The 23,691-nt window shown below is 49.1% G+C and overlaps 1 protein-coding gene across 1 annotated transcript; it reads left to right on the top strand.

Moving 5' to 3' along the window:
* The first annotated feature begins 6,101 nt into the window (after positions 1-6,101).
* On the top strand, positions 6,102-8,714 carry cmtr2 (cap methyltransferase 2). Its single transcript, XM_056278800.1, has 2 exons — positions 6,102-7,355; positions 7,617-8,714. Exons 1-2 carry the CDS (start codon positions 6,102-6,104, stop codon positions 8,712-8,714), a joined length of 2,352 nt encoding a protein of 783 aa, XP_056134775.1.
* The last annotated feature ends 14,977 nt before the right edge of the window (positions 8,715-23,691 follow it).

Below are 23,691 nucleotides of genomic sequence, written 5' to 3' on the forward strand. Positions count from 1 at the left end.
ACTAGTCTATATATGGTTTTATAGGTGGCTCTTCACTATAGAGGCCCTTCAGAACCCATCAGGTTCTGAAAGGATCCTGTTATTTGGACTGGACTATTTTCATGTTTATGATTTTTTTATTGAATTGTTCACTGTGTATAGAAACAAGCTTATTTAAATGTGTATGTTTGGATAAACGTATTTGTGTGTGTGTTTTTTTTAATTTGTTCCCCCATTTAGGGTGAAAATTAAATGAACAAAATAAAAGTTAGCAGACCACGTGAGTCTTTTTTTTAAACCATACTGTGTGTCATACTGCCAAGCGACTCCAGGGGGCAGTACTGCTCCTTGAAATAACCTTTCTGTTTGTGTTGATCTGCCAAAGGACAAGTAAAAAGCCAGTTCGCAGTGGCCCTGTGGTGAAATGTGAAACACCGGATCTCCTCCTTCTTGGAGAAATGATATATCTATCTGTCCATCCATCCATCCATTATCCGAACCGCTTATCCTGCTCTCAGGGTCGCGGGTCGCTGCAGCCTATCCCAGCAGCCATTGGGCGGCAGGCGGGGAGACACCCTGGACAGGCCGCCAGGCCATCACACATTGACTTGATGCCCTTACAGTTTGCATTGCTTCAAAACAGCCATCACAAAACTGTCAGAATGAATAAACAGAGAAAATGAACCCCCACCCCCCACCACCCCCGAGAGACCAGCCTGCAGACTGGAGTGCTGCAGTGCTGCTGACAGCGCCGTTTCACCTTTTTGTCGTCGGTTGATATCGAGTTTAAAGAACATATGGTGCAATGACTGTATATGTGTGTAATGTGTGTGTGTGTGTGCGTGCGCATGTGTGTGAGCACCGACGCGTATATGTGTTAGGGTGAGTTATGGTATAGATCTGGAAAATGAGGGCCATAACCACGTAGAGAGAGGCAGCCCATCAGCCGAGCTGACATCATCAGTTCGGAGGCTTAAAGCCCCTGAAAGCTTTGCGCTCCCGCCTCTCCCCCCACCTCCCTACGCAGACGTGCACCTGAACACACTTTTTATCTTGACGCCGTCCGGTCCCAAACCACCAGGGCTTGTTCGGAGCCTCATGAGGAAACTCTGCACCGCCACATAAAGGGGGCTACCTCCCTTGTTCTGGCCGTGCAGAGCTAGTTTAGGGCTTGCCATAAAAAGAGCACGACTCTGGTTTGGCTGTGTGAAAAGGGTCCATACAGAGAGGGTCTGGTGCATAATTAAGAGGGTCTGGTGCATAATTAATGCGCCGTTGGAAGGCCCATGTGGCAATTAACATCTACAAAAATAATTCAGATTGCCGTGACGCTCACTGTATGCTTATTAATGTGTGCTCTGTCATGATGTATTCCACTATTAATTGATGTTTCTTACCCTTTGCTAATTATAATATCCCTTTGTGCTGGTGCACTAATGCATCATCAGTGCAATTCTAAGCTTGCCAGGAGGAAGGATGGAAGACAAAGTCAAAATAACACACAAACTGAACAAATGGCCAACTATAAAGAAAACCATAAGCAAAGGTGGTATAATACTGATAACGGTAAAACTCATCTGCGATACATACCCCCACTCACAAGGTGACGGAGACCTCCCCTTCACCCGAGCTCATTGTCATGTTGGCCGTTATCAGGCCTGAGTTCAGAGGTCAAGATTTCCCGTCGCCACTTCCATAAAGGTTGAGCAGCTCGGTGATGGATGGCCTTCATCCCCAAACCGACGATCATAGCTCGCCAGTTATTCCCCTCCTGCGAGGAAAACAAGGTCACGCACATACACACGCACACACACGCCAGGTCGTGCATCCTCAGCTATATCATATATATAATACCCTCCGCCATATTCGCCCTTGAATAGCGTCATAAAGCTGCGCCCTACCTGAGGAGAAGGTGGGAGAAACAGCGTCCTGCAGACCGGTGCGGGTTCGGCGTGACAGAACAGCTCACGGGGCTTTTAAAATCGTTTGAATGTTGGAAACCGGTAGCGAACATTTTGCGGGACACGATTTTGAAAAACGGCCCTTTTCGTTGACGGCGCGGTGCCGTAACCATGGAAACGCGGAGGCATCTCGCGTCGAGCGCTATTTTGTCGTAAACGACGCACGCCTGACGTGAAAACGAATTTTCCAAGACAGGTGTACATTTTTTATTTAAGTTTTCTCCGCGATAAGCTTCCAGTACGAACGCACAAAGATCCAGAAACGATCGCGCGGGATTTTATTTTCTTTTTTTTTTTTAAATCGGGCGGCGTCCGCCTTTGAACGCCGGTCCTCTTTTTGCGCATGCGCGGAGGAGGCGCGCTGGTCACGTGATGCCGCCGCCCCGACGCAGCGTCTTCCGGTAAGTTGCGGCTGCTCCGTGTGTTTGAGACCCCGGTTTGGGGTTTTTAAGTCTTGCGGCTTTTATAAACTCTTATCAGCGAAACCCGGAGAAACGACCTCGGTCACTCTGAGAAGTTGAGCGCTGAAAATGTTTTGTTCCGGTTTCAGTTTGACGACACCGGACGGCACCGGACGCTTCCTCAGCGGGGCAGCCTCGTATACACATGCCGTTAACGCTTAGCTAGCTGGATAAACCCAGTCTAATTAGCGCCCCTGCTTTAATTAACGTGCGAATGCGGGCTGGTTAACAATATGACGTCATGCGAATAACCTTATTGTAGGACGTTTGTGACGGAAGTCACCCAGCACAGAGAGATTTGTGTAGGTCTGACGTCCCTTACGGCAGTGTCTCTCAACCGGGGGTCCGCGGACCCCTAGTGGTCCGTGGTGTAATTGCAAGGGGTCCGTGAAAATAAAATATCTTTTTAAAAAAAAGATCCTGTGACATTTATAGAAATAGGATTATTTTACTCAGATGTGACTGGGACCTTTATCTACCTAAACTATAAAGGGTAACAGGACTTTTTTCTCTAATTACATCTGTTTCACAAGTGTCATTTATTGTATCTTAATAAGAGATCTCGCTCCCGTTTGCATTGTTAAAAGTTACTGCATAAAAATTCTGTTGTTACATATATCTGAAAGTTACTTAATACATATTCTGTTTTGTTACATATATTTGAAAGTTACTGCATAAGAATTCTGTTTTGTTAACTATATCCAAGTTACAACTGAAAGCTCTTATTTTTGCCCCAAAGAGTGAATAAATGCTATAATGCAATTTAAAATGCAGTTTCTACTTCTAAGATCAGGTGGAGGGGTCCTCAGGGTAGATCAAAAATACGCAGGGGGTCCAGGACCCCAAAAAGGTTGAGAACCACTGCCTTATGGGACCATGAAGTCCACATATCCGTTCATGTGCTCAGGACCACCGTTTCATTCCAGCATCACTTTGCTGCTATTATTACATGATCATTAGCTTTACTATATACTGCCCTCCTGCAGTAGATATGCATTAATTACAATCATGTTTGACTACTGACACCCGCTTCCCGCGAGATACTCATGGTAAGCGTTACCCTTGAGGCTAATTTGTGTTTTGTGATACTGGGCTGTACAAGTAAACTTGACTTAAGCGTTAGCTGGGTTGGCTTGGCCAGCTTATTGCCAAACCTGTGGTTAAATCTCAACTCGGTGGATGGATAATCAATCAATCAATCAATCAAGTTGCATTTTATGTAGCACTTTTCTAGCTGCAACAGCCACTTAAAGCACTTTACAGTTAATTAACACACACACACACACTTTTCCCTTCTCTCCAGTATACAACAGAAGCACCATTTCTTTTAATTGATTTTTATCATTTTGTTTTTTCTCAGTGTGCTCTAACCGTAGTGTACCAGACACGCCACACGATTACGGCGTAAATGTAAAATAACAATCTTGGCTCCCTCTTTGTGCTACGTCCCTGGAAAGAAGGATTTGTGTCCTGTCTTTTTGCTCCTATAAACCTCATTGTAGTCGTGGGACGTAATAACACTATCTTACAAATCATGTGGCTTCATGTTACACCAGTGTCGAGTAAAGGATGTGATGAATTTGTTATGTTTCTAAGTCAGTGGAAGTGGCTGTGTTGTGTAGTAATGATGTAGAAAGTCAAGAGGGGGTAGTCCTAGTCCTTCGAACGTTACCACAAGTTTTTAATGTCAGCCTAGTTGTCTGAGGTACCCATGTTATAAATCATCACTACACATGCATTTACTACTACTACTACTACTACGGCTGCTCCTGTTAGGGGGCGCCACAGCGGACCATCTGTCTCCATCTCTTCCTGTCCTCTGCATCTTCCTCTGTCACTTCAGCCACCTGCATGTCCTCCCTCACCACATCCATAAACCTCCTCTTTGGCCTTCCTCTTCTCCTCTTCCCTGGCAGCTCCATATTCAGCATCCTTCTCCCAATATACCCAGCATCTCTCCTCCACACATGTCCAAACCATCTCAATGTTCCCTCTCTTACTTTGTCTCCAAATCTTAGCATCTTCAACTCTGCCACCTCCAGCTCCACCTCCTGTCTCTTCATCAGTGCCACTGTCTCCAAACCATACAACATAGCTGGTCTCACAACCATCTTGTAAACCTTCCCTTTAACTCTTGCTGGTACCCTTCTGTCACAAATCACTCCTGACACTCTTCTCCACCCACTCCACCCTGCCTGCACCCTCTTCTTCACCTCTCTTCTGCACTCCCCGTTTCTTTGGACAGTTGACCCCAAGTATTTAAACTCATACTCATACTCATCACTACACATGCATGTAGAGAAAAAAATGCAAAAAATGCTGAAGCTTCTCAGTGTTGTACATATAAAATGCACATGAAACAGTTTAATATTTATGTAAATGTGACCCCCCCTTCTTTTTTTCTTCCTTAAGCCTGCCCCATGGCATGTAGGCAGATCCAGTTGTCAGCAAATAGTCTAGTGCAGGAGTTGCCAAACTTTTGGATGTCCTGTGCCACTTTTCAGAGTAAAAAAAAAAAAAAATCACAGACCTGAGTGCCAGTTCATTTTCATAATCTATTTATCTATTTATTTATTTACTGCTGCTGCTTGTCTCCCTGTCTTGATTCCGCATGCGAAAAGAGCTGCAGTCTACACAGACACACACTTGTGCAAATATATGAAAATTACTTGGGCACAAAAGACAATTAATTCAATCTTAACAATTTAGTGCAACCCTTGTTTGTTGCAGTATCTGGGAACCACTGTTAGACGTAGAACGAATACCGATGCATCTTTCAGTGCAAAAGTTTGCTGGTGCCTTACATTTTCAGCCATGTCTGCAATGTGCCTCTCTACAGTTCTTGCAGAAACGGGCATTACTTTGGTCCTGTTGATGATCGTGTCTTTTGTAACCCATCAAATATGACCTGCGACCTGCTGAGGAAAGCCTCCTTTATATTCTCTCCATCGGAGAATGGCTTCCCGTGTTTAGCAATACACTCTATGACGTCATAGCTGCCCCTCTGTAGCTTGCCTTTTGGCGCACATCGGGTTGTAAACATGCTGCTTTGCTTCCCGTACTGGGCCACTGCCCTCTGGATTGATTCAGCTTTATCAGCCTTATCTCTGGAGTTTCTCTTGTGCCTTTTTTCAAAATGACATTTTACACTCAAAATTTTCATTTTCACAGCAGAGAGCGCACACAGTTTGGTCCTTTCGTGAAATAAATCTGAATTTGTTTGTCCAGGACGGCTGAAAGAAGCAAATATAAGACAAATATCAGACAATATTGCTTCTGCCATCGTCAGTTGTTCTTGACATAAATCAAAAAGAAAGCTAGCTAGCTATGCCACATTGTCACTACCGCTATAATGCTGCACTCGTTGGCAGATCAGAGGGAGGGGAGAGGAGGGGTATGATAGACCACGTCAATTGTGTGCACTCTCTTGTCAAAAGTCAAGTCAAAAACAACGGTGTATTTTGAGACTAGCTATTTAGGCTGGGTTTTTTGTATCAAAAAAAGTATATTACAAACTTCTTTTTTTTTATTGAGTTGCTCTGTGTGCCCGTGTTAATGGCCTTGTGCGCCACTGTGGGCACGCATGTCATAGGTTGCCGACTCCTGGTCTAGTGCATTCCATCAAATTATAAATTTGTTGGTGCACACAGTTTTGTTGTATCTCCTCTTTTTGTTTTTCCCAGGGTGTCCAGTGGAGACGATGAGTCAGGGACAAGGAACGAAGAGGAAGGCAGGCAGGCTGCAGCAGCCCAGCGCTGCAGTGGCAGCTTTGGATGCTGAGATGGAGACAGAAGTTAGAGAACTATTCAATAAGGTCAGAACCTATGCCAAACCATCCAGTGGGGAGTGGTGTATCCCTCACCCTGTTGATGCTCTCAGACACCCCCCACAAGAATATAGTCGGCTGCAGGCCCTAAAAGTGTCACTGAATGCTGTGAAGAACCAGCTCAGTGACAAGGACCTGGCAGTCTGGCACCACCACACCAACTCCACCAACCGGGCCGGGAAGATCACTGCTACTGTACGTTCTGCTGCAAATGCTGAGATCTGCACTCAGGCCTGGTGCAAGTTTTACGAGATCCTGGGCTCCTTTAGCCTCCTTCCAGAGGAGGCGCTGCAGAGTGGCGAACTAAACACCATCCACTTATGTGAGGCTCCGGGGGCCTTCATAACCGCCTTGAACCACTACATCAAAACAAGTGAGCACACTCGCTTCTGTGACTGGAGTTGGGCTGCCAACACACTCAACCCATACCACGAGGGGAATGGAGGCAACATGACCATCGCGGACGACCGGCTCATTGCTAACACACTGCCATGGTGGTTCTTTGGCTCAGACAACACAGGCGACATCATGAGCCAAGAGCACCTGCTGGAACTTCAGACGTTTGTGGGCAACATGCGGCGGGTCGGCCTAGTGACGGCAGACGGGAGCTTTGACTGCCAGGAGAAACCCGATGAGCAGGAGGCACTGGTGGCCTCACTGCACTTATGCGAGACTACAGCCGCGCTGTTGCTCCTCAGCCCTGGCAGCTCCTTTGTCCTGAAAATGTTCACCCTGTATGAGCACTCCTCCGTGTGCTTGCTCTATCTGCTGAACTGTTGTTTCCGTTCAGTCAGTGTCTTCAAACCCGCCACCAGTAAGGCGGGGAACTCTGAGGTGTACATTATCTGCCTGCAGTATGAAAACAAGGAAGCTGTCAGGCCTTTGCTTTCCAAGCTGATTCGGAACTATGGTCCGAATATGGCCAAACGCACAGCCCTTTTCAAAAATTCCCAGATTCCCCCGTCATTTCTGGAACAGCATGAACAGGTTAGCTCCTACTTTCACAAGTTGCAGGTGGAGACGATTCAAGAGAATCTGCGCATGTTTGAAGCTATGAGCGCGGCGCAGAGACAGCGGCTCGACCACATCAGGGAATTCACCGCTCAGGAATACCTTCGGCGCCTGCAGGTAGGGATGACAGGGATTCAACGCTGTCTTCTGTGTAGCTGTAACTGAGCAATAATGTACTGTTACGCCGATATTAGCTTATAGCCGGGGGAGAGGAGTCGGGCTCATTTGATATTGAAGATTCAACCAGGACAGAATTGGGGATGTTATTATATAACCTGCGAGAAACTGTCAGCTCTCTGTGTTTGTTTTTGACATTTCTTGAAAGAAATGAATTTCCTGGAAGTAAAGATGATAAAGCTCTCCTTTGCCTGTGTTTAGGTGAGCTGGATTTCACGAAGCCGATGGCTGTCCCGTAACACGGTGAACCCCGCCTGCTGCAGCGTTTCAGCGGGGAGACCTCTGGGACAGAGGAAACAACTGGGTTCCTTCAATGAGCGGAGGGAAATGCAGACGCTCAACTGGAGGGAGCGCATTGAGAAAAGTCACCATGGTTTGTGGATACAGCAGCACTGCGATGAGGCCAGCGGGACAGGCTGTGTGCTGGCAGGGCCACTGACAGACTGCCACGTGGATTCCTGGTATGTTGTTGTGGGTGCCGCCCTCACAGTGGTCAGAAACTCCCCGTTCTGTGAAGGGGGACTGTTGAGCCACCTCAACGAAGCTCTGGTGCAGTCAACGGACAAGTCAGAGTTCGTGTGGGCTGGTGTACCTCCCTGTCGCTTCTGCTGCACACGCGGTGCCGCCTCCATCCTGTTGGACGTTGCAAAACTCTCTAACTGCACTGTGGGTGACCGAGAGGACGGGAGCAAAGAAAAAAGAAAATGCCTGGTCTTTGACAGGGGCGCGGCATGGGGAGCCTGTGAGGACCAAACAGAGGATTTACTCCTGGAGTTTTGTGTGGCGCCCTCGCTCTCCAGGGTGAGTGGCAGCACACTGCATGACGGTGAGCGGACGTACCAGCGGGAACTGCTGGACTGCGTCCTGTTCTCCCTGCAGAACCTGAACCCTGGGGACGCCCTCCTCCTGCCCCTCCTCTCCGCCCTCACCAGGGTCACGGCGGCTCTCGTCTTCTGCCTGCACATGTCCTTTCACACCGTCACGTTCAGGAGCCCCCCCCATACCGACTCCAGTGGGGTGATGCTGGTGTGTGCGGGTTTCTGCCCTGAAGCCGTGGCTCGCATCCTCCCTGTTCTCACGGACCTCCATGGCCATATGGCTCAGCTGGCAAAGGGAGAGGAGAACACATGCGGCAGCGGGTCCCCTGTGTGTCAGAGGCAGATTCTTCAGTTCGTTCCCATGGAGGAACTCCTGAAAGGAGGACTTACAGACTTCCTGTGTGCGATGAACTCCACAATCATTCAGCAGAAACTTCACTTGCTCATGCAGGCTGAGCACATGTGTGCCAGTGGAACTTGAGTTACTTTTAGGAAATTATTCAGAGGAATCAGTTTCAGAGGTTTCAGCGTCACTGTCGCTGAATTATTTTAAACATCTTTTGTTGAATTTAAGACTCATGATGTTGAATTTACTTTTATACCTCAGTCAAGTGATGCTGTACGGCTAATGCTGATATCCAGTGCCTCGTATTAAGCAATAGTTTGTTTCATCAGTCACTTTAACAATGCACTGATTATGGATTTGCAAGGATTCTTCAGTGAGTTTGTAGTTTTATATATATATAGTTTTTTTTTTTTAAAGATAACATTTTGGCATTTTCTACCTTCATTTTATAGCTGTAGTCAAGAGAGAGAGAGACAGGAAAGGCAGGGGAGAGAGAGGAGATGACATGCAGCCAAGGGCCTGGGCCTGGGCTGGATTTGAACCCAGGCCGCTGCTGTAAGGATTCAGCCTTATGTGGTACGCGCTCTACCAGGTGAGCCCCCGGGGCACCCCCATAGTTATAGTATATTAAAGAACAAATGCCTTGTTGCATGCTCAATAATCCAGGTAAGGAAATACCAGAAAGTTGAATCGGTTCATCCGGACACAACGTTTATTGAGAGAAACGTTTCATCACTCGTCCAAGTGGCCTCTTCAGTCTCAACTGACTGCAGGTACAAATCAGTTTCATATGCAAATTGCTGTGACCATTAACTAGAGTGTCAATGGTCAAGTGTACTATTCACAGAGGATTGGGGAATAGTTGCAACCACAGCACTGTAAGATGGTGACAGATGTGCTCTTAGGCCTTCCCCCTGGTTCAGGTATGGTCGTTCCCTCTTCACATAGATGGCCTCTTTGAATCCCCGTTCAAACCAGCGTTCCTCTATCAAGGATGTGCACAAATCCTCATCCTTGAAAGAGTGGCCACTGGCCTGTAGATGGTGTAGCCTGTGTAGATGGTGAAGATTGTGGAGTCCTGGGCTGACGTGTTAGCTTTCCTGTATTGTGCCATCCTCTTGGCCAGCGTCTGTTTGGTTTCCCCAAAGTACAAGTCACAGCAATCGTCCCGGCACTTAACAGCACACACTTTATTGCTCTGTTTGTGCTGGTGGATCCGATCCTTGGGGTGGACCAGTTTCTGGCGCAGGGTGTTTTGGGGTTTGAAAGCAACTGAGATGCGGTGTTTGGAAAATGCACGTCTCGACTGTCCCGACACTCCCACCACATACGGAATCACCACCGGTTTACACTTAGGCGGCTGTTGTCCTTCTCCTCTCTTCGGGCGGCTGGTGCACTGTCTGGGTGTCTTCCTGGCTTTGACAAACGCCCACTGATTCAACTTTGTGGTATTAGAGAAAAAAAATAACAGAACAAGGGGAGATGATCACAAAAAGGCAAACACTCAAAGGTCAGAAGTTCATTATAACTCTACATATAGTTTGAAATGTAAGTTAAATTTTTTTGCAGTATCAAGTGTTTCTCAGAGTATCAAGTGCTTCAGTGGCTCAGAACATACTTTTTTGTTGAAATTGAGTGCCCACATCTTTGAAACCCTTAAAAATGAATCGTCTGACAGAATAGTCTGCAGCAGATATGGACCCCCCCCCCCCCACTTAACATGTTCTGATTCCCAAGCTCATCTCAGAACAGTTGATATCTTCAACTGGAAAGTTGTTGGTTAACTTGCAAGCTCATTTAATTTCAATCTCAGCCAAATGTCGCATTTGTGTTTTATACAAACGTCTTGGCAAAAGGAGCCGGATCAGCACCGCCTCACGGTTAGAAGCTTTTAGAATAATTGGATGAATAATGAAGTCTAAAGAGCTGCTAAAACTTAACTGCTAAGCAAATTTTAAGAAGCTTGAGAAAACAGATGATCCGTATTATAGAGATTCACCCAGGAATGCCTTCTATCAGTAATATCTCGAATGAATTTCACAGGCTATCTGAGACCTATGTTGGAGTTTTTGAGATTTTACGATCTCTATCTCTGAGATACCTTAATCAGAAGTGAAGATGTTGGACTGCTGTTCATAAGGGAAATCCTCCTGTCTCCTCTTGGGTTTCGCGAACGGGATTTTGCGCTTTTCTGTCACTCGGCACAGTGTATACAGATAAATAACTTCTGTAAAAAGATATGTATGCATATATTAACCTTCAAATACATCCTATTTGTATTTTTGTATTTGTTTTGTACACTTTCATTGTGAATAAAACAGAACCAAAGTGTTTATTTTCCTACCAAAACAGTAAAAATGTCTCCTGACAGTTTAGCCTCAACCTGCAGTGCGGAGGTTCTGTCTCCCCCTTCTGGCTGGGAGAGTAATTACTTCTCTTTCAGCACTCTCCAATGGGGAAAAGCTACACCAGTGGTTCTCCGTGTTTGTCCTCGCTGTTGATCGTTTTTTTCCAAGTCTTTCTTTTCTTTTCTTTTCTTTTCTTTTCTTCCTACTTTAATCCTTCCGCTAAACGCTGAGTTTCCCCCCCCCCCCCTCTGGAACATCGTTAAGTTTTCTTGGACCCGTCTTTCTACCATTGGCTTCCTGGAAGTTTACTGGCAGAAAGCCCTGAAGGCAAGCCAATCAGAGGCACGCGAACGCTTCCGTCACAGGGAAGTTCAGCTTTTTTTGTTTTAATTTTCCCCCATTTTCTCCCCAATTGTATCTAGTCCCGTGTTTCTCAACCCAGACCTCAAGGAACCCCTGTCCTGCATATTTCCTTGCAACCCTGAATAGGTACCTGTTTGTAGTTATTCAACCAATCGGCAATGAATTTTGTCAGCTGTTGCACACCTTGCATAATTAAGTGCTGCGAGATGATTGGTCGAGTAAGTACAAGCAGGGCTACCTATGCAGGGTTACAATGAAAATCTGCAGGATAGGGGGTCCTTGAGGACCGGGTTGAGAAACACTGATCAATTACCCCGAGCCGTCCCGGTCGCTGCCCCGCCCCCTCTCTGCCGATCCGGGGAGCGCCCCGACCGACCAGAGGAGGCACTAGTGCAGCGACCAGGACAAATACCCACATCCGACTTCCCACCCGCAGACACGGCGGCCAATTGTGTCTGAAGGGACGCCCGACCGAGCCGGAGGGAACACGGGGATTCGACCTTGCGATCCGGGGGAGGGCTGCAGACTACCGCATGCCTCCTCCGATACATGTGGGGTCGCCAGCCGCTTCTTTTCACCTGACAGTGAGGAGTTTCACCAGGGGGACATAACGCGTGGGAGGATCACGCCATTCCCCCTCCACCCCGAACAAGCGTCCCGACAGGACCAGAGGAGGCGCTAGTGCACCGACCAGGACACATACCCACATCCGGCTTCTCACCTGCAGACACTGCCAGTTGTGTCGGAAAGGACGCCCGACCAAGCCCGAGGTAACACGGGGATTCGAACCGGCGATCGCCGTGCTGAAAGGTAACGGAATAGGCCGCTACGCCACCCGGGCGCCCTTTGGTTTTTTTCGCCCCCCCCCCCCCAACTACAAGCGGTCGGCTGCAGATCCATGTATAAAGACTGAGAAGCGTCGGCTTGTGGAAGCTGAACTGAGGTTTTGACTGAACGTCTTCACTTAGCAACGTGACAGGAACCTCACGGGTCCTCTTGATATGAAATAAAACGGACGGACCAGGGGCGTACTGGGAAAGAAATTCAGCCATGGACTTATCAACTGGGACCCCCTCGGGTGGGGGGGGGGTTGATGAGGGTTGTTAAATACACTACGGCAGTCAGTTACGGTCGGTGGGGGGGGGGGCTTTGCCCTGTAATGTAATTACAGGTTATAGCCCACTAGACTTAGCCCTGTAGTCCTTGCTGGTAATGATATAGTCTTTATTGTTGTTGACAGGGGATTCTGAATGTATTCCAAGGCTTTCGCGGTGGAAAGTAGCATTTGTCTATTCCAGGACATATTTGAGCAGGCACAGACTTTTATATCGGAACACGCCATCAGCATGGCTTAAATAGTGTAACGTGCATGGATAAGTAGACACGTTGGCCCTCGACTAACGGGTCGGACCCTCTAGTCGACTGGTTAACGTTGTCGCTTGCGGAGCGGGAGACACGGGTTCGCGTCCCGGCTGTGTTGACGGTCTTCCGGACTGCCCCCTGAATCGCTACATTGGTGTCAGCCGTGCTCCACTTCCTGTCACACGTGGACGGTTTGGGTCCCTCAAGAGGTGTCCGTGCGCCCTCGGATGACCTTTAAACAGCCGGTTAAACCCAACGCCGCTGCCCGTCCATCTTTTATTTAGTTTATTATTAGTGTAAACTACTAATAAGACCCCTAACGGGTCTGACCCTTTAGCCGAGCGGTTAGCGATTTGCCCTGTGGTGCAGTACACCCCGTATCGAATCCCGCACCGGGCAAGAAAATAACCGGTTACATTGGTGGCAGCGGTGGGATCCGGAAGTGTGCAGATCCTCAGAAGTTTCTTCGGAGCGCGGGAAGACCAAGCGCGAGGGCGCGCTTCCGGGGAGGGTGACGACTGTAAACTACTAATAAGACCCGTTAGCTAGGCGGGTCTGACCCTTTAGCCGAGCGGTTAGTGACGTCGCCTTGTGGTGCAGTACACCCCGTATCGAATCCCGCACCGGGCAAGAAAATAACCGGTTACATTGGTGGCGGCAGTGGGATCCGGAAGTGTGCAGATCCTCAGAAGGCTCTTCGGAGCGCGGGAATAAAGCGCGAGGGCGCGCTTCCGGGGAGAGGGTGACGACTGTAAACTACCAATAAGACACGTTAGTCCCCTAGCTAACGGGTCGCCTTGTGGTGCAGTACTCCCTGTATCGAATCCCGCACCGGGCAAGAAAATAACCGGTTACATTGGTCATTATTTATGTATCTTCTGAATTCTCCCACTACGGCGTCATGTCCGCCGTGTCGCTGCGTGGGCGTTGGTGGGTGTAGTCGAACGGGCCGATGACGGGACAGCTGAGCGAGTCTCGAGGAAAGCGCCCGCGGTCATGACCGATTGTTTCGCTTCGATTAACCGAAACCTCCGCCCATCTGTGAAGACGTGGCCGGGTGGCCGGGTGGCCGGGGGCCGGGGGGAGGGAGAGGGGGGCAGCGCTTTGTCTTACGGAGGCATTGTAGGAACCGGGGCAGAGGGGTTTATTAATATCTGACCACTTAGCGTCTCCCGGTGCTGACCTTTGACCCCGGTACCTACTGATGAAAACCTGAGCAGATGGCGGGAGAGAGGATCATGCTGTCAGTGAGTGTGTGTGTGAGTGTGTGTGTTTGTGTGTAAATTATTATCATTAACTAAAACCTATAGATTTTCCCCCTGAGCTAATACAAGAGACAACACAGACTATTACCCTCCGCCCGAACAAATCAGAAATCCCTCAAGGCAATTGGAACCTGTAGGAAAACCGATCCAGGAGTGAACTTCTTCTCTATCAAAATCACAATTATTCTCTTTCATTGTACCGCCCCCTAGCTGCCGGATGACGGAATTACCCCTCACGGCATGTCCTGTCTGGTCTTGTCAGAATACTAAAGCCAGCAGAAACCCAACAAAACGCAAACTACAGGGGGTCCCGGTGGCGTGGTGGACTGTTCCGTTGCCTACCAACACGGGAATCGCCGGTTCGAATCCCCGTGTTACCTCCAGCTTGGCCGGGCGTCCCTACAGACGCAATTGGCCGTGTCTGCGGGTGGGAAGCCGGATGTGGGTGTGTGTCCTGGTCGCTGCACTAGCGCCTCCACTGGTCAGTTGGGGCGCCTGTTCAAGGGGGGAGGGGGAACTGGGGGTAATAGTGTGATCCTCCCACATGCTACGTCCCCCTGGTGAAACTCTACTACTGCTGCTACTGCTACTACTACTACTGCTGCTACTGCTACTAATACTACTACTGCTACTACTACTACTGCTGCTACTAATACTACTACTACTACTGCCGCTACTGCTACTAATACTACTACTACTACTGCTGCTACTGCTACTACTACTACTTTCAGCTGCTCCCACTAGGGGGCGCCACGGCGGATCATCCGTTTCCATCTCTTCCTGTCCTCTGCATCTTCCTCTGTCACACCAGCCACCTGCATGTCCTCCCTCACCACATCCATAAACCTCCTCTTTGGCCTTCCTCTCCTCCTCTTCCCTGGCAGCTCCATATTCAGCATCCTTCTCCCAGTATAACCAGCATCTCTCCTCCACACATGTCCAAACCATCTCAATCTTGCCTCTCTTGCTTTGTCTCCAAACCGTCCAACCTGAGCTGTCCCTCTAATATACTCCTTCCTAATCCTGTCCTTCTTCATCACTCCCAGTGAAAATCTTATCATCTTCATCTCTACCACCTCCTGCTCCACCTCCTGTCTCTTCATCAGTGCCACTGTCTCCACACCATATAACATAGCTGGTCTCACAACCATCTTGTAAACCTTCCCTTTAACTCTTGCTGGTACCCTTCTGTCACACATCACTCCTGACACTCTTCTCCACCCACTCCACCCTGCCTGCCCTCTCTTCTTCACCTCTCTTCTTCACTCCCCGTTACTTTGGACAGTTGACCCCAAGTATTTAAACTCATCCACCTTCATCACCTCTACTCCTTGCATCCTCACCATTCCACTGTCCTCCCTCTCATTCATGCATGGGGGGGGGGGTGCAGAAAAAAGCAAACTACAGGAAATGATGAAATCTAAAAAGGCAAACTTTTTTAACTGGGTTGTGTGTGTGTGTGTGTGTGTGCGTGTGTGTGTGTGTGTGTGTGTGTGTGTGTGTGTGTGTTAGTGAAATGGTGACATCGAGGGGTGTGAGAGTAGATAATCAGAATATCCTGTGACGAGTTTATATACGTACTATCAGTGCTGTTGTTGAGACAGTCCATGGTGAAGGATAGTTCACGTTGACACATCACGACACACAAATCACGGTCACAAAAACACACTTGACTTTACACAATAGAAATAAGGTCAGTGTCCTTAAAGTGCTGGGGGATCAGACAAACTGGGAAAGTTTAGAGCGAGAAATGACTGCATCTTCCCTGTGTGTGTGTGTGTGTGGGGTGATATTTCATAAGCGTTCGATGTGTGTGTGTGTGTGTGTGTGTGTGTGTATGTGTGTGTGTGTGTGTGTGTGTGTGTGTGTGTGTGTGTGTGTGTGTGTGTGTGTGTGTGTTTAGCTGGAAGATTGGGTCAAGTAATTGGGTTCTGTGCTGTTCTGGCAATTCCTCTTCAGTGCAATTCATCCCTATGTCGGTGGGCTGTCCACTCTCAATTTGTTCCAACACACACACACACACGCACGCACACGCACGCACACACACACGCACACACACACACACGCACACACACGCACACGCACACACAGAGAAACACACCTACACGCACAAATACAATCCGATAAGCCAATATGCTTACACTTTTCTCCTTTCTGAAATCTCTTGTGCAGCAGGACCGTCTGCAGGCTGCAGTGAAGCCCCCCCGCCCCCCCCGGCCCCCCCGGCCCCGGTATGGACAGATTGTCCATACTGTGTCCTGAATGCAGCTTCATTATATTCAAACAGAGGGGAAACGGTGCTTTTACAAAGCGGATATTTTTCCCGGCTACGATTCAAGAAAAGCCGTACATCACTGCCACGGCTTAATTAGCTCGGAAGTCCTGGAGGGGGGGTGCACGCATCATCATGGCGGATGAGCTGGCGAGCGCTGCTGGAGCGCTGCAGTCACAACGAAACCCAGCTAACTGTTCACAGTGCATCATTAGGACTGTAATTATGTCCTTTACATGTTACTGGGCGGCACGGCGGCGCAGTGGTTAGCGCGGTCGCCTCACAGCAGGAAGGTCCCGGGTTCGAGCCCCGGGGTCGTCCAACCTTGGGGGTCGTCCTCTGTGTGGAGGTTGCATGTTCTCCCCGTGTCGGCGTGGGTTTCCTGCGGGGGCTCCGGTTTCCTCCCACGGTCCAAAGACATGTAGGTCAGGTGACTCGGCCGTACTAAATTGTCCCTAGGTGTGACTCTGTGTGTGTGTGTGTGTTAGCCCCATGTGATGGCCTGGCGGCCTGTCCAGGGTGTCTCCCCGCCTGCCGCCCAGTGACTGCTGGGATAGGCTCCAGCATCCCGCGACCCTGAGAGCAGGACAAGCGGTTCGGGTAGTGGATGGATGGATCTCTGGCTGGGAAGCAAACGTCTATCGATCTCATCGGTGATTTCCGATTCTTGCTCGGAGCATTTACGAATCCAGTCTGCGAATATGATAACGACAAAAAGAGAGAGCACTCAGTCTGGTTCCATTGAAACATGACATACCAAACAACGTCGAGCTTTACTGAGGTGTGGACATGGCCAAGAGAGGACCGGAATGGACCCGATTCGTGTTTCAGAATCAGAAACACTTCATTTGTCGTTACATTTCATGCATGAAATGTAACGACACATCGTTTGTCCAGCCCACAGCAGTGCAACACAAAGGCAACAACACGTATCCAAGAACTACAAGAACACACACATCCACACTAACACACATATCTGAACTAAACAACAAAGATCACTGTCCAGGAGAACGAACGCCAGCCAGGATGACTGTGGGAACCGCCGGCCTGCATGGGCTAGCAGTTAGCTTAGCCTGCCCCGCTTCCGCGTCCTGTCAGACCGCCCTCGGTGTTTCCTCTTCGGGCACAGCCCCGGTCAGGGCCCTGGTCCCTGGGCCCACAGGATGCAGCAGACCAGGCTCTCCCAGCCGATCCAGCGCCAGCTCTCCCGGCCATCAAACCAAGACAAACTTGGATGCAGACGTGGACAAAGACACTGCGTGGACGGTGCTGAGCGAGACCGCTGCAAAGGTGAATTTGCACCGCCATCTTCCCGGCCGGCGTGTCGTGGGAGTCACAGAGTGAGCCTTCAAATCCCGACTCATCATATCAGCGAGTATTAAAGCAGGGACGACGCTCTGATATTAACAAATATTTATTCCTTGTCCACCAACAGCACCCTGCATACGTGGACGTGTATGATGGGACGGGAGCCGGTGGAGAGCGATGGCCTCCCTTCAGAGGTCATGACCCGGATGCACACCGCTTATTCCAGCCCGTCTCCGCGGAGTTTCGCTGCTGCCGCAGTTCGGCTGCAGAGACACGCGCCGTGCCACCACCTCTCTGGTAAGAACACAGCGTCTCGTCTAGTGGGGTGGACTGATAAAGACACGTTCCCGTGGGACTGAACCACCGATTCGTTTTACAAAACGGAACAACAGCCGAATACGAGATGAAACTGCGAGGGGTAATGAGGAGACGCGATGTGAATTTAGTATTTGTTAAACCGTTTTACTGATGGTGTGCGAGTTTGAGTGTGTGTGTGTTCTTGTACTTCTATCTTTGTGAGGACCATTTTGAGTTTTTAGCCATCAGAGTGAGGACTTCTTTGCAAAGTGAGGACATTTTGGCCATTCCATCCATCCATCCATCCATCCATCCATCCATTATCCAAACCGCTTATCCTGCTCTCAGGGTCGCGGGGATGCTGGAGCCTATCCCAGCAGTCATTGGGCAGCAGGCGGGGAGACACCCTGGACAAGCCGCCAGGCCATCACAGGGCCCACACCCCCCTTCTTTAAGGGTCTGTTTTAGGGTTAGGACTTTATAGTTTCAAGCAGCAATGAACAGGGTCCAAGCAGCATGAGAACTTATTGACCTTTGATTTTTTTTTTGATTATTTGAGCTGTTCTGCTTCTGGTGTGGGAAGATGACGGTGCGAATTCACCTTTGCAGCGGCCTCACCCGGTACCGTCCATGCAGTGTCTTTGTCCACGTCTGCGTCTAGGTCTGTCTTGGTTTGATGGCTGGGAGAGCTGGTGCTGGATCGGCTCGGAGAGCTTGGTCTGCTGCGTCCTTTGGGCCCGGGGACCACGGCCCTGCCTGGAGCTGTGCCCGAAGAGGAAACACCGAGGGCGGTCTGACAGGGCGTGGAAGTGGGGCAGGCTAAGCTAACTGCTAGCCCATGCAGACCGGCAGTTCTGACAGTCATCCTGGCTGGCGTTCGTTCTCCTGGACAGTGATTTATATATTTTTTTTAGATATATATGTTAGTTTGGATATATGTGTTAGTTTGGATATATGTGTTCTTGTAGTTTTTGGATGTGTGCTTTTGTCTTTGTGTTGCACTATTGTGCGTTTCTGATTCTGATTCCGGTACATGCTTATTGAGGAGTTTATGAATTCTGAAATGTGTGATCATGAGCTTTTGTGGAGAAACAAAGCCAAGGACCTCTCAGAATGTCACATCCCAGTGTCAGCCCACATGCAGGACGGGTGAAAACCTTGAAAAGTAAGCGAGATAAGTTCACAAGGAGGACTTGAACCCAGGACCTTTGTGTGTTCAGGTGAGGTGACTTATTCTGTGGACCGTTGAAGACATGATTTGACACACGTCTCCTCACAATCTGAGGACTACAAGTAGGACTTCCTCTCCTGTGGATTCAAACCTGGACCTTCAGATCCCAAGCATGGGCGTCTAACAGACTGCGCCACTAAGAGGCCATGTTTGTTCACACACCTACTCCCAGCTTGAAGCGATGACGTCACATGTGCAAAACTGATAGTTTTGTCTGTTTGAACTTCAAATGCTCGCAACAGTCAAAATGGCGGCGATAAAAATTCTGAAAAAAAATCACGCGTCATCCTGCTGGTTTCAGGTTATTGTCGAATACTTTGGTGGAGTTCGAGCAAACATTTGGTAAAATAGAAAATGTGCATACAGTACTAAGTACAGTAAGACTGACTGTCACTGTGGACTCATCGTTTGACATATTTTTAAGGCCCCCCCTTCTCCCCAATTGTACTTGGCCAATTACCCCACCCTGCTGAGCCGTCCCGGTCGCTGCTCCACCCCCTCTGCCGATCCGGGGAGGGCTGCAGACTACCACATGCCTCCTCCCATACATGTGGAGTCACCAGCCGCTTCTTTTCACCTGACAGTGGGGAGTTTCACCAGGGGGATGTAGTGCATGGGAGGGTCACGCTATTCCCCCCAGTTCCCCCTCCCCCCTGAGGAGGCGCTAGTGCAGCGACCAGGACACGTATCCACATCCGGCCTCCCACCCGCAGACACGGCCAATTGACCAAGCCGGAGGCAACACGGGGATTCGATCCACCGAGCCCCGTGTTGGTAGACAACGGAATCGACCGCCACGCTACGCGGACGCCCACATCGTTCAACATATCTGAGCACCATTTGAAACGTGACATCTAGTATCTAACGAATGTCCGTTTCAATTTTGGTAGCATTCGAATGAAGACCTGTGGAGATGTGGACGTTAACTGATTTTGCATATTTTGAAAATATATCACAGAAAGATGAATCAGTTAATCTAGACACGGTGTTCACCGAGAGAAACGTTTCATCACTTGTCATCGGTTTCATATGCAAATAGGTGTGACCATTAACTAGAGTTACAATGGTCTCGTGTACTATTCAGAGGATTGGGGAATAGTTGCAATCGCAGCATTGTAAGGTGGCGACAGATGTACTCTTAGGCCCCCCTTGGTCCAGGGAGGGTCGGTCCCCCTTCACATAGATGGCCTCTTTGACTCCCAGTTCAAACCAGCGTTCCTCCCTATCAGGGATGTGCACATCCTCATCCTTGAAAGAGTGGCCACTGGCCTGTAGATGGTGTAGAATGTGTAGATGGTGTAGCCTGTGTAGATGGTGTAGACTGTGTAGATGGTGTAGACTGTGTAGATGGTGTAGAATGTGTAGATGGTGTAGACTGTGGAGTCCTGGCCTGACGCGTTAGCTCTCCTGTGTTGCGCCATCCTCTTGCCAGCGTCTGTTTGGTTTCCCCAATGTACAAGTAACCCCAACCCTCCCGGCACTTAGGAAGCTACACTATACTGCTGTTTGTGCCGGGGGGACCCGATCCTTGGACCAGTTTCTGGCACAGCGTGTTTCGGAGTTTGAAAGCAACTGAGACGCGGTGTTTGGAAAATACGCACTTGAACTGTTCCGAAACTCCAGCCACATACGGAATCACCACTGGTTTACACTTAGACAGCTGTTGTCCTTATCCTCTCTTCGATCAGCCGGTGCACTGTTTGGGCGTCTTCCTGGCTTTAGGATATCCACACTTAACCAGGGCCTGTTTCCCCTTCCCCGGCCGCTGTGTCGGTGGGGACGTTGTCAGCTCGGTGGTCCAGCGTCCTGATGACTCCTAGTTTGTGCTCCGGTGGATGATGAGAGTCAAATACTGATCAGTATGTGTTGGTTTACAGTACACATCAACAATCAGATGTCCCCCATCACCAGTTGTAAGGTCACAGTGTAAGAGGGCTAACCTGTCATTGTTCACGTCCTGCCTGGTGAACTTGATGTGGTGTCCACAGAGGTAATGTGGTTGGTGAAATGTGGTACCCCCTGAGATTTAATTTTAACCCAGGTGTCATGCACAAATCTGAACCAATGGCTAGGTGGTGTCCCTGGACAGGACACCAGAGCCCTCTTTCCCACTTCCTCTACATACAAGTTGGCCACTACAGGTGAGACTGGGGAACCCATAGCCCACCCATGCCTCTGCCTATGTGATGGTCATTACTGCCTACCAGCAGGTTAAGAACAGATGCAAGAAACTTAGAGATGATAGGTTACTGAGTTAATCATGCAACAATAGGCCGTAATGGCACATCCTGTTTATATATCGTTTGTAAGCTTATTGAGTCCGAGTCAAGTCCAAGCCTTTAAAGTAATGAGTCCAACTCGAGACCAATGGGACCAAAACTTGTTTAGACTGACGCCAGAACAGTACAAGTCCAACTAAACACCATGACTGTCGTAGTCTACCGTTGTAGTAAATGTTACATGTTCACTACACCGTCATGTCGATTTGGAGTTTTTTTGTTCCCTCACCAAGGGAGGAAGTTTCAGATTTCACATTCCAGTGTTTCAGAGACATACATTGATAATAATAAAGACACAATTTAGATTAAACTGTACTCCATTGATCTCCTCAGGGGAAGTCCGATATTGATTTAGAAAAAAATAAATTAAAATCTTGTTCTCAACTGGCCTTGATAATTCATCAATGGTCTGCCCTGTCGGAGACCAAGTCAAGTTCGAGTCCTTGTGCTATGAAGTCCAAGACGAGTACTTCAAAATGTGGACTCAAAACCGAGTCCATACCGGAGTGCTACAGTCTTATATCAGTCCTCATCATGAACGGCATTTAACGACTACTTCCCACTGATCTCTGGCACAGAAAGTTCATTTTTCATTTCAAAAGGGCTCATTTGTTACTATGAGGATACACACAAACTTGCAGTTTTTCTTTGCACAGACAATATCTATCTGTCTATCTGTAGATAGAATAGCGATATCCGCCGTGAGAAAATGGGAGTCTGCTGTAGGGGAAATGAAAAGCCCCCAACAGAAGAGGCGATGGGGGTATTGGAGGTCATAAATCTCTGCGTGGCAGGCGTTTTCCATCCATAAACAACACCAGCAAATTAACCCCCGACACCGAGGCAGAAATGGAATGTCAGTGTTTGTCACTTTGTGGAAATACTGCAGTTTGGTTCCTGTCCTAATGGTTGGCTTTATGGACTGAACATGTAAATCATGTAATCTCAGATTTACTGCTGACTCAAAATGGCTTTAGGCTTTGACTTCTTAAAATTCTAATTAGCGTTTAATTTCTCGAGTAGACCTCGTGTTATTCATCTCTTTCCACACTCGTCCCCCCCCCCCCAATAAGCCTGCTTTTCCAATTTTTTTTCAAAGACGTCAGTGAAGCGAAAGTCAGGATGGCACGGAATACGAATATATTGGCAATTGCCAGTTGTTGGGTTGACGGTGGTGGGTAGGAAAATTTTAACATATCGTCCAGCTACAGCTTATATCGGTCTCAATCATCCATTTCCAGTCAGTTTGTCATAGTTTCTTCCATGGGCTCTTTTGTTCCTCGCGGATCTTCCTCGCGGCAAGGTTTCCGTTGTGATCTCCCTGTAGCTGAGGGCTGCCTCTGTGTTTTCCTGTGGCCGAAGCTTCTGTTCTTGTCTGTTCCTGGCTGACCCTGTGGTTTAGACCTTCAGTCTGCTTTTGACCTGCCTGCCTGCCTTTTCCCCTTTTGGACTTTGTTTGCCTGTTTAAGACTCAATCCCCGCTGATTAACTGTAGGTCTGTCATTTGTGTATTGAGCGTTCAACCTGTCTGTCTGCCAAGTCTTCATTTGGGTCCTCCACCTTACTGCCCCGCTGCCATTCGTAACAGTACGAAGTGGCCTGAATGACCCAGCAGACATTCATCTGCTCAGCCTGCCATATACTTGGGGGGATTTCGGCCATCTCTGCCGACACCCAGTCTGTTCCCGAGTTATCGGCCGCCTTGCTGATGCCCAGCCGGATCCCAAGCTGTCGGCTGCCTTTGTCGGCACCCAGCCGGATCCTGAGCCGTCGGCTGTCTCTGCCGTGCCCAGCCTGTTCCCGAACCATCGGCCGCCCCAACCAATGCCCTGCTAGACCATTAGCAGTCGGCCGTACCTGCTGACGCCCGGCAAGACCCGCAGTCACCGGCCGTCTCCACCACTGCCAGACCTCCAGCTGTTGACCCTCTCTGCCAACGTCCCGCCAGATCCTCAGCCATTGGCCATCTCCGCCAACACCCTGCCGGACCCCCAGCTGTCGACCATCTACGCCGACGTCCTGCCAGACCTCCAGCAATCAACCATCTCTGCCAACGTTCTGCCAGATTTTTTTTTTTTGGGGGGGGGATTTTTCCCCCCTTGTTCTCCTCAATTGTACCCGTCCAATTACCCCACTCTTCTGAGCCACCCTGGTCACTCCTCCACCCACTCTGCCGAGCCGGGGAGGGCTGCAGACTGCCACATGACTCCTCCGATACATGTGGTGTCGTCAGCCGCTTCTTTTCACCTGACAGTGAGGAGTTTCACCAGGGGGGCATAACATGTGGGAGACTCACGCTATTCCCCCAAGTGCCCTCTCCCCACTGAAGAAGCACCCCGACTGACCAGAGGAGGCGCTAGTGCATCGACCAGGACAGATACCCACAT

Source organism: Lampris incognitus, chromosome 4, assembly GCF_029633865.1.
Source record: "Lampris incognitus isolate fLamInc1 chromosome 4, fLamInc1.hap2, whole genome shotgun sequence".
Lineage (NCBI taxonomy): Eukaryota > Metazoa > Chordata > Actinopteri > Lampriformes > Lampridae > Lampris > Lampris incognitus.

Bases quoted from the DNA above. Each gene is read 5' to 3' on its own strand.
- cmtr2 (XM_056278800.1), top strand. From the start codon at position 6,102: ATGAGTCAGGGACAAGGAACGAAGAGGAAGGCAGGCAGGCTGCAGCAG. The intron at 7,356-7,616 runs GTAGGGATGACA...GCCTGTGTTTAG, and splicing joins AATACCTTCGGCGCCTGCAG to GTGAGCTGGATTTCACGAAG.